This window comes from Papilio polytes, unplaced genomic scaffold, assembly GCF_000836215.1.
Source record: "Papilio polytes unplaced genomic scaffold, Ppol_1.0 DF821511.1, whole genome shotgun sequence".
Classification (NCBI taxonomy): Eukaryota; Metazoa; Arthropoda; class Insecta; order Lepidoptera; family Papilionidae; genus Papilio; species Papilio polytes.
In genome coordinates, this window is record NW_013527693.1 from 2,488,264 (window position 1) to 2,505,448 (window position 17,185).

The window sequence follows — 17,185 nt, forward strand, 5'->3', positions numbered from 1 at the left end:
TATGATTAGTGTCAAATATGACGTCATTTTGACCAGCGCAAAACTGGTGTAGCGAATATCATGAACATCCGAAGACGTAACCATCGGGAAGGTGCTGGTTAAGGTTTATAGTTAGTTAATGTAACACATCCTTAGTAAATTTTAAGGTTATTCCAAATATTACTGTTACAAATAATTTTAACTTTAACGGTAACCGGCGATATGGTGCAACTCACCCTTAAAGTTTCGGAATTTTACGGTTAATATCAATTGGTATACTGTGGAGCATAATTTTTTATGATAGTCGAACTTTTCTTAAATAAAAAAATTAATATCTACGCGAATTATACGTAACTTGATTCACGAACAGACATGGAGTGAAAAAAACCAACATATTCATTCAAAAATAAATTTATAAAGATTGGAAACGCTTAATCATCAATTTATCTTAACAGGTTTTTATTATTGGTCGTTTAATCGATTAGACAACAATTAATTAGACAATTGTCCACGCGTATTATTTTTAACTGAGCGTAAAACAAGAAAACGAGCTAAATGAGGTGTTTCATTAATTTAGTGGTGAGTCAAGCCGCACCTGGTGCTGGAAGACGTGTCCGATTTCGCGGAAACACAAATCAAATAAATTATGTGTTCATAATATTAAATATTATGACTGAGCATCTCAAATAGTAAAGAATATATTTTAAAAGCGATAAATGTATAGAAAAAATTGATTAGTAAATGGATTTCTGGTTGAATAGTTTTTTAAGTCTTAAAATACCTGAAATAGAATATAAAAATAAATCTACTTTAAAAAAAGAGTAATTTTTAGTAACAAATTATAAATAGTACTTTGTAATAATTCGTAAATTGCAGGTGTTATTTTGCTTATTGTTCTTTCAAATACATTTAAACTTATCTTTAAAATGTGTTTGAAAATCGGGCGTAAATAAATCGTCATTAAAAAATTGTCATATGTTCCTTGATGACGTATTTTGCACGCTTATAATTGATGCGTGATAATTATTATTAGCTGGACACCTGTCGGCGACATCTGACACCCGATAGCTCGCGTTTTACATAACCTCGCCGCTACACCTGAGGTCGAGCAGACACCGCACCCCTCTGCCACACCCCGGCGCTGATCCTACAACCTCCCGCGACGATTTTACTTCTTGAAGAAGGAGGAAAAGGATAGGTCCTTTAATGAAAATACAAATGTATAAAAAAAAACTTAGAACAACATACCTTGTTAAATGTGCTGCGACTACGTTGTTTTGTATTTTGATTTTGACGGCCAGGACGATAATCTTTTTTCATTAATTTTGTTTTGTCATAAATTTGGAGTTCTGATAGTGACGTCTTATATAATTTTTGTACTACATTTTATTTATTTATTTCACTTTCAAAAGGGTTTTTAGAGGCAATATTAACTTTTTTTTTAATCGATGATAGGTAACAATCAATATTAAATTGCTACATACGTGGCGGCATTTTATATAATTGTAATAGTTTCTTACAATTTTATTACTTTCATAAGGTCGGAACGATGAATAAAGCGTAATAAAGAGGCTATTAATTGCTTAGTTTTACGACTTTTATGAATATTCGTATAAACCTGTATGTCTGCTTTATGTTTTAATCATTCGTGTGTTAACTATTATTTGGTTATTACGTGATTATTATAAAAAATGTGCACGCTTAAGCTCTAACATTAATATTTTTTTTATTAACTTGAGTAGCGTTAAATAGTATTTTTAAATAATTTGCGTAATTAAAAGTAATGTATCAATAATAATTTGTTAATTAAAATTAAATTTTAATGTTGTTAGGCGTTGGCTAACGTGAACAAGAACCTTTAAATGACACACAAAAAATGTATGGACACGAGAAAAAATGTTTCCTAGCAAAACATGTCATTATAATCTTTATATTATCTTCAAGGTTGTGGTTGTAAAGGATTTTTTTAATATTATAAAGTGTTAAACGAGCAAACAGCCATATGAATTGGCTGGTATATCCAAGTAGTCGCTACCAATAGACGTCCGCAATTACAGTTGCCTGCCTTAAATCGACAGGATATCGCACAGCGACATACAAAATTTTCCATTAACCATTACAAGGTCCTGACTTACATATGTGAAGAGACGAGTACCTACAAATAAGTACATAATAAAATGGCTTCAAGTCATCGTTTAAAATTTGTGATAAAATCTGGTTAGTGCGAGAAAAATCTGGTATTCAACAATTGTTCTATTGAGCTAGTGATTCTTAATTAACACTACAATTGTGTTTGTTTTATTGCTATAGTAGTTTTCGCCTGTGACTCCATGCGAATGGAATTAAAAAAAAACAAAAGCGAGTAGCCTATGTGTTCTTCCAGACTATCCTCTACGTCTATGCCAAATTTCATCGAGATCCGTCCAACCTTTTGGGCTACAAACCCTAACAAACATCTATCCATTTAAACTTTCGCATTTATAATATTAGTAAGATGAAGTTGAATTGCCTATATCATTGCTCCTGCTGTCTAAATATGATTTTGAATGAGGTACCATTCTACTCCGAATTGCTGAAAGGTTATCTTCATTAGTAATTTGGGATTTACTATAGGCTTCGTTAGGAAGGGTTAGGACTCTTAGAGACTAAAAATAGACTAAAAAAGACCATATTAATAGTACTTCCCCCTCCTCGCCTTGAACATCGTGCAGTGACGTCTGTGGGCCTAGAACCACAACGAAGGTAGATCGGATTACCATTAGATAATGTTATTCCATCACAGATGTCAAAATGTTCAGGCTTAAGGTCAATATGTATCTTGCCATTTATTCACTGCCCACGTTTGCTGAAATACGGCCCACGCCTCTGCCGACCCTTTTATGTGGTGAATTTATTGAAGCGACGCGCGCACGCCTCAATGAGCCCACCATATACCTCTCCCTTTGACATCAAACCTATACTTATCGCAATCTACGACATGACAATGCCATTCTAATCGTGCAGGCGCACGCTTTGTAGCATTACAAACTATATCTACGTAGTCACAAATGTATGACAATATAGATTAGTTAATCTGGTCGATATATAAGTACTTTCTTCGTTATGCAAATATTTATCCCCAAAAGTTACCCCTTTTGGAAATACCTAGTAAACAATTTGATTAGTACGAGTACATATCCTATTTATGTACCTTCTTATGTTTATATTAATCGAAATTATTTTGAAACATGGATAAATCGCAATTTGAATAAATAATCAAAAACACCTAGTGTTAATGTCGGCTTTATGTGTGGGAAATTTAATTAAAAATGTGCTGCAGTCGGCGAATATTAAGACATTTTTATTAAACAACAATTATGTTTATTTGCTAGCTAATTTGATCTTGTTATACTATTACGGTTAAGTGCAATTTATTTAAACAAAGTTGAAATATTGGTCATATCACGAAAGGCAGGATTTTCCGTTTTATATGGAATTAAAGTATCAAAGTGTGGTTGGGAGTTTTGTAGATATAAGACTTTTCAGAAATCAGCGGTATCCCACGATCTTATCGTGTACTTATAAGATTAACATATCTAGACATCTGCATGTCCTTGTCTCTTATATCGTATGCCGTTGACCTTTGTTTTGTTTCGTATACATTTTCTTTTCACGACCACTGAACATTTTATTCGCAAACATTGTGATAAATATCTCGACACTTGCGTTATATTTAACAGTGCAATTCTAACTAACGCAAATTGTAAAAAAATACATTAAATAAGAATTGACTGCGTATGAATATATATTTGTATTATGTGTATTTCGGGTAATAAAAAATCAACGAATATAAAGTGCACAAAGTCGAGTGTAAGATTTTAACTAATCGGTATAATTTGAGCTGTCTGTGAATATGACACATCTGTAGTATCAAGTCGGACATACGACCACAGTTACTGAGACTTCCCAGAGGAATCATCAAGTCTCTGTATTAAGGAGACATGACGTTGACTGTACTCACGTCGCGCTATTAAAAAGATTCGTTTGATGTTTATAAAAAAATAAACCAGACGGCAAATATCGCGACGCGACGGAATTCTCAAAGTGACAAAGAGGAATTTTTGTTTATAGTTATAAATTAGGCAGGTTATTGGTCGTGCGCGCTCGTATTTATTGTGGTATTTGCGGCGTTGCACTTTGCGCGAATTTATCGATATCGAACGTAATCAAAATAAACATGCGCGAGTTCGTGTACAAATTTCCATAAACAGATCGTGAAAGGAGCATAAGACGAGCGTCGCCGTCGCCACTACTTCATATCCCCGCGGCGGCTGGCGACGCGCCAGAGTTTCCGAGAACGAGGGAAGGTTACGCGACGTCTCGCCGCAGTATTTAAGCCTAAATCATAACCACCGCATAATATTTTTACGCGTATTTAGCGGACGTCACTTATAGATTTGTTGCATCACTTAAACGAGCGAAAGTGCCGCGCTCCGGCGAGTTAATAAGCTGCCAATGACGACGCCTTGGCACTGTATCCGTAGAGGAAAAGATGCGCGGCCGTACGACAGTTGGCAAATGTAATATCAATTCTAGCAATGAAGTGCTTAACACTGAATGGAACCACTTGAATAGAGGATCATTTCTGTCCATAAAATGTCGTAGTGAATACGAGGCGTGATTGTCGCATCCTTATCTAGCGCCGAAGCGCCGCCACCCTCCTTCCTTATTACAAGAGAAGTGACAAATAAGGGCGATTGATGCTAATACCGAATTCGAGCGGTCAGCGGCGAGCGGCGAACCGAGTGCACGATCGCCACGAGCCGGGATCGATTTGTTCTCACGCAACATGTCGCTGCGTTATCAGTGCACTCGTGCAGTGAGGTTAATTAAATAGTTACGAGAGGGAGAGATAACGCTGACGCCTATTTATAGAGGCCGAGCCGAGCCACCTTATCGACCTAAGACATCTGATAGCGAATCTAACATTCGGAATCGGTCACTGTTTGTCACGATATTACATTCACGATTGTTCTCAATTACATGTACTTATTACGTCTCGTGTAGTAGTGTACTTACTTTGTATGAAGAAACGTACAAATTGAATTTATGTATTTCTATATTAATAAGACTATTTGAAAAACAAATTATATAAGGGCAAGATGATTGATGAATTAAATCACATAATGCGGCAAGTCATATCCTTTTAATACAAAATTATGAACATTATAAGATAATGTGTCTTCTATTATCTCCTAGAAGTTTGGATTAAAAAGTAGAAACATGATAAAGTACTTGATATGGAATGATAAGAGCTTAATTAAATTCTGAGAATGAAGTTGATATCGTTTGTTAACAACTAGTTATCCACTAGTACAAGTTTCAAGTGTCGTATTTAGTAAGACAAGGTGACAAATAATATTTGCATATATTTTGATATATTCTATGATGTTTTCTATTTCAATCCCCTAGAATTTCCTATGAATAATCTTTAAAAAAGGAGTGTCGGTGGCTCATTGGTTTAAACACTTGACTTGTAACCTACAGGTCTTGGTTTCGAATGCCGCCATGTAGCAATGTGATTTTAGAATTTTCGTCGGTGGAAGAAAACATCGTGATGCAACCTGCACATATCGGCTAAGAAATTCAAAGATATGTGTGAATTCGACCAACTCGCACTTGGCCAGCGTGGTTGACTATGACCTAGTCACCCCTTATTCAGGGTAGGCTCCGAGCCCATCGGAGGGGACGTATAGTGAGCTGGTGATGACTGAATGAATCTTTATAAAATAATTAACTCTGAAATACTACAACTAACATAGATTTCATGAACACCTCGACTTAAATATTTGTTTTAATAGAACCCGTTATTTAATAGTTAGTATTCGTTTAATAACACCGATATTTTTGTATGAAATTGGTTTCATTTCCTTCTAATTAGAAATACATGTATCTGAAGTTTCTTGAACTATCAATATTTAATACGTATGTATGGTTAACAGCTTTTAGAACTTATTAAAGTTAATGGAATCGGCATAACGTTTCGCATAGGAATGAGGCTTTAGGCGCCATTTTTACTAAGCGGTTGGCCGCACACGACCGCTCTTTCTATAAGAAAAACGAATGCACGTAGCGTTATAGATTTAGTAGTTGCCGCTTGTAGATTAGTGGAAACAGAGTTTAATTGTTGCCAGTGGCTGGCGTCTGGTGGAGCGGGTTGTCATCATATGGCCACGTCGACATTTTATATTTTTAGACTATCAAGTACTCCTCTATGTACATGTAATTGCGACTTGTTAAGAGCTATTCGCTTAGAACCTCTTTTGCCTTTTATTAACAAATCTGTTGATTTTAAAATGTTTAATACGTTTTATTACCCTTGTCAATTTTTATGTGATTTCTTACTAGTACTCTAGTACTTAGTTTACTGCTTTTTTATTTGGATAATGGGACAAACGACTAACAGATCGTCTTATAACTAATTTGTAATTAAAAAAACAAGGTTCTTAATTAACAACTTGCTCTATAAAATTGGCTATAGATTTTAGGCTACCAGAGGCTAAATATAGTAATATTTCTCAGTTGGGCTACAAAATTGCAGGATTATGAATTATTTTTATTTTTTGTTACAGAATGTCAGTTCGGTAAGCAAGCGAAGGAGCTGGGCTCGACGTGGTTCGCGGACCTCGGCCCGCCCTTCGGGGTAATGTACTGCATCAAATGTGAGTGTATTTCGGTGAGTATATATCGATACTGTATTACTTCGAATAAACAATTGAAACACGTTGTTGGATAATGTACCGTTTCTTTATTTTTTTCGGCCACCTGAATCCAAAGCAACCGCTGCCGATAGACATCCCTTATTGTCCTTTACTTTACTCTCATCTTATTATTATTCCTCAAATTTTCAGTTGCATAAGAATACTTTTACGTTATTAAAATATCAAGATTAAGAGCTAAAGAGTCGCCCCTAAAAGGTGCACATTGCTGTCTAGCAGAGACTGCTCTTACAAACTCTTTTTAATGTTTAAAACAAATTTTAAGAGATTCATATTATTTCATCGCTATATTAGATTATGATAGAACACGTAAAGTGTAATGTGAATCATAACACTGGCGTCATTTTAAATAAACTTAAGTAATCTGTATTTAACGTGTCTAAATAAAGAATTTCGTCATGATATCGTCACGAGTAATAACTCGTTACACTTCATTGCTGAATTCGGGCCTCTCCCATGAATTGTTCACGTTAATTGCTACTTAGTTACCATGAAGGGTATAAAAAATTGTTCCTTAATTAAGATGCTTCATCAAACCAGTGGAAGATTTCGATTCTTTGATCAATTAATATAATTAAAGTTTGATGACAGTTTTTCATTTCCTAATTAAGAGTATTAAAAAATGAATTTCAAGATAACGAATGGCGCCAGACATTTAAGTAATTAAAAAACTATTTTCAACACTAAATCGCGACACCTTTTTACTGATGTAATAAGGAGTGCAATAACAATAAAAAATACAAATCTATATTACAAACGTAATGATAGTTAATTGGAGAAAACCTAAGAAATATTATTTTAAGGGTATAGTATAGAAAGGCCACATAAGGAATGTAACTAAAGATTTAGACGTAATAACTAATGAGAGTGTCTCGCTCTATGGTAACCCTTAAAGACTTAAATGAAGGTTAAATTGAAGAAATTATGCTAAAGTAACATCTTTCCCGTTTAGGTGCAAAAGAAACGTCGTGTAGTGGCCAAGGTGCATTGTCGGAACATCAAGAATGAGTGCCCGGAGCCATCTTGTGACACTCCGGTGCTGCTGCCTGGGAGATGCTGCAAGACTTGTCCAGGCGATGTTGACTGTGAGTACATTGCCTTAAGTTACTAATAAGCACGGAATTACTTCTTGCTCTCGTATTTTTTGATTTCCTCTGGAATAGTGACTTCAATTGTAAAAGTTAATCTCCCCAGGATCATAAATTTATTGGGGATGAAGATATTATCTAAATGTTTGGTAAAGAAAATACTTGCTTAGTGCTTCATTGATTACCAATTAAGCTAATGAAATCTGTCGAAAGTGTGCAAAATTTTTGCTAAGATTCTAATGATGGCAGCGCTTACACAATTTGAGTGCATATCCGAAGGCTCTAAGTAATTTAATTACTTATTCAATTAAAATTAATTTTGTAGGACATTTTACTGCAAGCAAGTATTGAAGGTTGTTAGATGCCACTCAGATAAATCTAGAAAACGAGAGGAAAAAATGTGGCATTGGTATAATGTTAGTTTAAGGATTAAGAGGTAGGTTACGTTATCAGTCGCCACTTGTCCGCGACCAGTGACGTGTTCACGGCCGTTTGTAACGTACAACGTCTGTGCAAATTACAACTTAATACTGTATAAGTACTGCAGTTTGCAGGAATTTTTAATACATTTCTTTTGACGAACCCAAACAGACTTCAAGAAATAAGTGGTTTATAATCTATCCTCTACGAAAGTGTGTTTTAAACCGTAAGGATCTCTAAGTCACAGAAGACACTGCTTATGTAACGCTTAAACGTTTATGAGTGTAGCAGTGAGTCGTAACTAATCCAGTCGAGGAGCACTCTTTGTTTTTTTTTTAAAACAGAAAAAAACACCTCTGCTGGAAACAAGGAAACATCTCGACAGCGGCACTCTATAACTAATCTATCCAGTGACACGGATAATATTAATGAAGATATGTTGAGTGGGCACCATTAGCCGGCTTAGTGGGTACGAGCCAACAGCCAAATTGTTAACAATGCCTTGAATTTGCTTCGTCATTATTCATACAAAATATTAAAGTCGTGTCATTGTCTAGACACGTATACTCAAGTCACGTATGGTCTTGTGGATCAGATAAACTTGAGTAACGATACTCCAACGGTTTGGTGGCCCACATTCAAATACTTTGCCTATGATGTCTTCTGATCAGTAAAGCATATGAGAATGAATTCTCGATATCGTTTAACAAAACTGTGAATTCCCTCATGAGGGTTATTTAGTTTACTGTAATTATTTAGTGTAGTCAAATAATGAATTCTAATCAAATCTCTTTTCTAACTCAGACGACGTAGGAAATTTCCATCGTCTCAATATTTTCTACGAAACTGTATGTTCGTATTTAATAGAAAACTATATACATTTATGAATGAATTCCATCGACGGAAACAACCAGATTCATTCACAAACAAAACCTCTTTACCATAATGTCAAGTTGTTATCAACGTTATAATCGGGCAAAAATAACACAAATTGTCAATAAAAGCCATTTCGTTCGGTGAAAGTTAGCAATGCCAGCGAAACTACAGGAAATATAAATTTTATGAACAGGTTAAGATTTTTTTTGAAATCGCGTTATAGTCGCAAAATCGATTGCTATACACATTTAACCCACTGTCTTTGCTCTAATGGCATTCGCTGATTGTACCTCGGTAATAAGGTTTTACGGATGTTACGTACATATTTTTGAAGTGAAAACATTTATAGCCATGACAGGAGATTTTTGGGAAAAACTCCTACGTAACTTTGCATTATCAATATGCTAATATTGAATTGTAAACTGTGCTAATCTTCTTTTTTATTAATCGTAAATGCTTGCATAACCTACAATATTTTGTTAAAATGAATCATCGTAACGTGAAAAAATATTAACATGGTTTTGCCAAATTTTGAACGTGACTTCCAGATTGCTGAACACTTCGGTTATATTGACTCGGCCAATCCATTTCGATTAGTAACAAAAAGGCTACGTAAATGTAAATATTCAATGAATGGGCGCTTGTCATTCTAATCTGCTTTCAATGTTATTCTCACACGATATAATTCGGCCAACATTCGACCGTCACGAAGTCTGCTCCAGTCAATTGAATTTCCTAAATTGATGATGTCATCTTATTTAAAGGCATTATGTACCTCGACTGATGTCATGCTTTCCTGTTTGACAATTCTGTTACTAGCTCGCGAATATTCTATTACGGAACCGTTATCGTCCATTAAAACCACGGGATCCGAGACGATGTAGATTTACTACAATCAAAACAGGACGCAGTGTCTTTATGTTTAATTTATTCAATGTTTATTTTACTTTAATATTCGATAGCTGCTATTAGTGTACCGTAAGATCTAAGTTTAAGTTTACCTCATACAAATTTCTTCGAACGAAACCTTTTGGCTCCTTAAGAACGTAGTAAGATTTGCTCCATTACAGGCCTATTTCATAGTTGAATTACGTTTCTCTTTTAATTACTAACGTAGAATTATCAATAGTATTGCATTTGTTTGTTAACCAATGGTCTCATACATGATATACCCTTCCCTAATATTTATGGAAATATATTTTTATTATGAGGTCACTGAACCCGCGTGGCCTCAAATATCGTCTCATCGTCTAATCGTATTATTAAACGATGTTCATATTCGATTTATGAAAACGACATCTGACTATTTTTAATGCAGACAGGAATAGGAATGATTTATAGTCGAACGTGTCGATTATATTGGTAACAAATACCACTTGAGACAGGTTAGTGACTCACGGACCATCTGTCGCGAAAACTGTCCGCACATGTGTGTGGAAATTGTGTGAACGAGACGTACGTTTATAGATTTTTGTGGGAACGTTCTGTTTGGCTTGGAGCGCGTCATTAATATGCAATTTTCGAATGACCCGCTCTGCTTGTGAAACCCGACGCCGTGCCCGCACCGCTGCCGGTCGTATTGCTAATATCACATTCGCACATAAACTTGACATCTATTTACATACAAATAAATTATTATAGTTGTTTTGATACTAGTATCATTTGTAGACAATCAATAAAATGACTATATTAAAATTTTATGAGCGCCCGAGCACTAGAATAGCTCGCATAGATTGTGTTTTTAAACCAAACTTTCATAGATGAAAATTTGGGTCAGAAGCACAATATAGCAGTGGCATATTTCAAGGCATCCAGGATTCAAGAGAAGTAGTAAGAAGTTTAAAGAATTTCAGGTAGCTGAAGCATTTTGCCATACAAGCTTAACAATTTCAGTGACAGTAATTTTATCTGGATGGTTAACCTCAATATATCATGATTGGAAAACTACTTTTTGTCTGTCAACTATCTGCTCGATAAAAGTTTTTGCTTTAATATAAGTAATACTAGCTTTCGCCTACAATTCACTGCGCGTAATTTAAAAAAACATAGTAAGTAGCCTTTCATAGAGATCCGTTCAGCAGTTTAGGCTACAAAATCTAAGAAACATCCATCCATCCATCTAAAGTGTACCATTTATAACATTTCACATTTAAGCTAAATAATTGTGCTTAAATAAATGTGGTGTCATGTATAAAAGTAAATTGCACTTTACGAGACGGGTTGTTACATTATCATCGGCATTTAAAAGTGCGTCTGTAATTTTTTTCGCGGCGCTTACCTTTAGGTCGCGTTACCGGCGTCTTGATTGTCATCGTTCATCATTCCATTAAGTGTTTTTTTTTTGCTGGAATCGGCAAATTCGCTGCCTTTAAAAGGTAATTGCAGAATGTGAGAAAGTATGCGTACAGACGTAGTGACAGGAACCGGCGATGACAAATGACCGCGGCGGGCTCCCACGGCTCATTCTCATCGTTACCTACATACGCGAGCGCCGCCGGCCTTACGGCCCCTCCTGGACACATTCGATCTAGATAATCAACATCTACGAAACGAATTCGTAATAGCACTAATGGAATTCTTTGCGATGCGACATTTATAGCCGTACTGCACTCATGGCGCCGTATACATAGCTCAGAGATCGGCCTTGCATAAATTTTTATTGCATGCCACTTCCTGGTAATGTCTCCGGATACTTTCATTTGAAATTTATAGTAATGTATATAAATACACAAACAGGAAAATATGAGGAAAACAGAACGCGTGTGTGACGTGTGATTCCCATGGTTTATCCTATACTGTGAGTCAGTTTTGTGATGAAGAGATTGTTTTATAGTTATGTCATAATTTTAATGTTGTTCAAAACACGGTGAATCTCCTTCATCCCAATTCTTAATAAACGTGTCCGGACGAAAGGTTACAATTAACAGCGGAGTGAACGGCTCGGTCGCGTTTAGGGATTTGCGGTTGGTGTGTCGACGCCGACGCCGCGTCTGCCGTCAGTAGGATATATCGAGAGCATTACAATGGCATTACTCAGATGCACCGGCCGCTGGTGCAGAAATGGCACGCGCTGGTGTGTCCCCCGCCCCTCCTCCCGCGCGCTCGCCTCCTCCCCCGTCGCCGCTGCAAATATAGCTGGTGCTGCTGGTTATTCCGGGCGCGGCCGTCGACCCGTCGCCGCGACGCCGTCTGCGCGCCTTTTTAGCGAACACCGCTTACAACATACGCATTTTTTGCGAGCAAATATCCCTGATGTCAACGAACGCTCACTTTTTCGTGATTTTATAGGAGATCATTTAATGTGACGGGGTTAAGATAGCGCTTCAAGCTTTCTCATCTTATTCCTTGCAGATAGCTTACGTTTACGCGGAGAGCCACGCCGTATGTGTAAGAAGTTATGAATATACTTCTTAAAGCACTAAAGGCCTTAATGCAATTGTAACGGTATATTGTTATGGGATATACCATCAGATGAATACCATGCTCGTATCTAACTTGTTACTTTAATGTTTCTATCTTGAGGACATGTTTTAGTTTTTGTAGTTGTCTTTTTTATTAAAGTATAAAAATGTTATGGATACAATTGTTCCACAAACGGAAATAATTTAATGGATTAACAATAAAGAGTAGTGCAACTTTAAGGTGGCCGTAAAGTCTATCTCCGGGTCGTAACTATAAAACGCATCAAATCTGATTCAGTGTTGCCTTTGTGAGAATTCCAGTTGGCCGTGTGCCGGCTTCTCTCTGTAATGATTAACAATATTCTTTATCGTGCTTTTAATAAATCTCCAGGGCCGTATCGAGACTATTAAATCGATAATTTTAATTGAATTCCCACCAGGTGTTGGTGTGGTGTTGCTGCAGATTGTAAGATTGTTGGGTTCACGGCCACAAATTTGAACCTGAGAAAAGAAGAAATTCCATACGTAGTATAAGGAATAATAATGAAGATGTAGAAAACTTTGTAATGGGCAGAGGGAACGAAGACATTTTAAAGCAGTCCTGCTTGTGAAAATGTATCTGTCAAAAACTTTCCCGCCATTGTCTTTCTGATCCTAATGCTATAAACTAGAAAACTTTTAAAGTTTTAACTTGTTATTTATATAGGTTAGTAGAATTACATATTGTACACATATACTATATTTTTTAAATGTACTGTATTGTGACAGGAAAATGTTACAGCATGCGGAGCGGGTCGAAGGTCTAAGTATCCATCGGATCAGGTTGCATTGTGATTGGTTCACAGTTCGTCGGGCCTTATCTATACGACGGCAAGCAGTCAAGAGAATGCCTTTAGTCTAGTCTCCAGTGCCCCGCGCATGCCTCTCAGGAATTTGTTTTGTGCACGTCGGCGTCTTTTACAATAATGCCGTATTTCTATGAAATCGTTATTTGTATCTGCGGGACATTCCATACTGCCTTTACTGTTCAACCATTGCGTGCCGATTTGAAGGGTAATGAAGGCCAGTATTACAATCAATTCTAGGCAGTAAATACTTTAATATCCGTTTGAAATGTTATTAATATTATTAATTTTCTCAATGTTTTAAAAATGGTTTTCACTAGAACTAAAGTAAAACACAACGATAATTATACAATCGCAAATATAAATGTATAAATTATTTTATTTTAAATAAGTATTGTTCATCCATCGCCATCATTCAACGTCGCGTCATGGCTAATGACAGCATTTTAAGTGGTGCGCCTTCGACCATTGTAATTTTAAAAAGCATCGCGATCTCCGTCCGCAAGTGTGGTACTCGTTATTATTTTAATGTTGGCTAATAAGGGTGTATTAGGAGTCTGTGGTTTGTGGGACTATACTGAGTAATAGCTGGGCAGTCTGCGGTAACTAATGCTAGTTTCACACGAGTGCAGAACGCACACCAGTAGGGTACTGTTATCGTTTGAATGTACAACAATGGTCGAAATAGGAGTTGTATTGTCTCGGCATGTGCGTACTGACCAAACCAGAATTGTCCTGCCTTACTGTTCTACCACATTGTGCTGTCCTCCTGTGAAACTAACAACGTGACTCGGCGTGCATTTCTCAAGCAGTCAGTCGGCGCCAAACCCTACAACTGATTTACCTCAAACATTAATCTTTTAATCAAACCGGGTCGTTGTATTAAACTGCATTTCAATATATCGTTTTAGAACTTACGTATAGCGACTTGTTTGCGCCGAAATGCTGTTATAACCTTTAGGGTCACTGGTGTACTGTGATAAATCACGGTTATATTACTAGTAAAACTTGCACTGATACAGTAAAGTTATGGATTTACTTGATAACATTTAAGAAAAGACGTTGATTTTAATAAAATAACTCATCAGAAGTTGTATATAGAATATTGAAGTATCATTCACGATTATAGGTTAATTTAAGTTCGGGTTTTCATTTAAATTAGAACAGTTTGTGGTCGTAACTTTAGTTTACGATTTCGTAATTTCGGTACGCTGAGGAATCCGCGATAGAGTTGCGTAAATAGTGAACATACGCGAAGTACAAACAAAGCGGGCGACGCGACGCCGGGCGCCGGCGCCGGACGAGCGCCGGGCGCCGCGCCGCGCATGTGATACCGCTGTCATTACCTCTTTCAACAAATATTATTCGCCTCATGTTTTCCACAAGTTACATACACGTTATTTTCCACAAACATTTCCCGGCCTATAATTTTCCTGAGGATTTCAACAGATGATGCCTCAATTTAATTTAACCCGATTGGTTAGATAGGTAATGTTTTTCTCGTGTAGGTAAGCTTTTACACGTCGATTTAACGACAAGAATTTTTAAACGACAGAATTGATTTTGACGAGTGAGATGCCCGTTCGGATCTTCCCACAACATCATAGGGTATAATAAAAAAAAACCACTTTATTATTAAAATCAGTTGTACAAAAATTATGGGGCTCTGCTTCCTGAGATGGGAACCCTTGTGGGAGGCAGTGCCTTCTCTTGATCTAGATACTTAATTTATTGTTTATAGAGTTAGCCGTTTAAAGCAACTAGGGATTTAGTTACACTATTGACCTAGTATCTTTGATTCTAGTCCTATATGAAATTCAGTTTCGAATCAATAATTTTAACAGTCAATGTTTTACCGAAAACAAAGCCAACAAATGTAACCAATGGTAATGACATACTTAATAATGCTGTAGTCGAGTAAAAGTACGCAAATATTTGCGATATAACTATAACATTAGAGGACATTGTATAAACATCGATATAACCTCGACACGCGTACATTAGAATTGGAATTTGTGTTTATAATCTGTATAATATCGTAACTTCAAGGGTATTTCACTAGGTAAATACTCTTGTATTAGGATTTACACTTGTCTTATAGAAGCAACACAAAGCGTGTCTGTTATAATTTAAAGTTATTTAGTTAAAAATTATAATCGTCTAATCTTTCATCACAAATTTCTAATGCTTGTCTTTTGCCTCTATCTAAAACCGAGACTTAAACTGGTAGAGACAACTCTATGTAATCATAAAACCGAAGTTCAATACTAGAATAATCCAGACACTACTGTAGGTACTTAAATATAAAACTGTCAACAGAAGAGTTTCACAGCTTTGTCGGCTGAGAACGAAAGTTTCCTGACCGCTTTTGTCGCGCGTAAAACCAATTACACGTATAAATGTATCATCAAATCGTCTAATCATAATATTAACGTTACATGTAACTTGGAATTTGTGCGAAACTGTTTGTTGCATCGGCATCGGCGACGAGAGCTAGTCGTAAATGCGTTGAACGCATCTTGAAGCAGTTTATTTTGTTACGCAGTCTGGTCGATTAGTACGACAGAAATTACGATTGCGTTTTCATTTATTGCTACCCTTATGCATCCTAAAGGCCGATTCACAGTGGAATGGATGCGTCACAACGCAAAATAAGTGTTTAACTAGTTGAACAAGTATCAACTTCCTCCAATTTCATATAAATCAGGTGCTTATTTGATGACAAGAACCGGCTTAAATACCCTATTTGTGTGGTAAGGAAGCCGGTCTCATGATAATGATAATTATTTACGTGTAAGTTATCTCTTAGCTAATTGTATAAAGATATAAATGCTACACTAGTAAATTTATTAAATTAAATATATTTATAGCAATATGATTTCACACGTTTGAAGTAGACTGTTACTAGATAAAATGTTAGGGAATCGAATCTTTTCGTTGCATCAAAAACAATGTTTTATTTATTATGATATTTAGAACACATGTTAAAAATGAGCACATCTTTGGCTATTTACAGTTCGTTTTTCTGAACTGCGTAAAAAACAAAAATTATTAAAAAACATCGATGTAAATTACAAAAGTAATTAATGAAGTAGGTGAGCATGTCGACGAACCTTTATCGTTATCTTTCGCTTAGAACGTATTTTTGATAGTATTATTATCTTGCTTTTATAATTGTTGTATTCAATAATAAGGAACTTTCACACGAGGGTACAGTGAGTAGTAGACAGTGCAATACTTCATTGTTTAAACGCACACTCCTGTCAAAATAGAGCCAGTAGAAGAAGTCACATTCAATTAGCGATGTGGATGAATAAAAAAACTAGTATGTGACATAAAAGTTATTGTTACTCATATTTGGCCTTATTATAGCGTTAATCGAATGACATTTTTTCGAGGATAATAATGTCCTGTCCTGGCGTTACTACATAAGGCGTTGAACAAACTAGCGTAAGATCTGAATATCGTATGGTTTGCTTAGGTTAACACGGCAAGGCGAGGCGCGCGCGGTGGTTTGCGAATCGGGTGTTGTAAAGGTCACAGGCGAGACGCGAAGGCTATTTGGAAAGTAGACCGGCGCCAGTTGTACGCCGGTTCTAAGCAAATTTGGTGAGAACTCGCAGGGCGGCCGCTGCCTCTAGAAACATTGTTTTATTTCACAACTTCTATCTTTGGTTTCACCTTAAATGTTTCGATTCCATGTTAAGACATTATATATTTGCACTACATTTTTAGTTATCTGTCTACTTATCTGTTTTGATATTTTAAAGCATAGTTAGTTAATTAATATTTCTTTGCCTATAAATCCTGAAGAGATT

General features: G+C 36.2%; 1 protein-coding gene across 1 annotated transcript in view; it reads left to right on the top strand.

Annotated features, from left to right (window-relative positions):
- Nucleotides 1–17,185, top strand: part of LOC106108442 (dorsal-ventral patterning protein Sog) — a 77,851-nt gene that overhangs the window by 39,014 nt on the left and 21,652 nt on the right. The window contains 2 exon segments of the mRNA XM_013289608.1: nucleotides 6,591–6,694; nucleotides 7,690–7,822. Of these exon segments, the coding sequence (XP_013145062.1) occupies nucleotides 6,591–6,694; nucleotides 7,690–7,822 (237 nt within the window).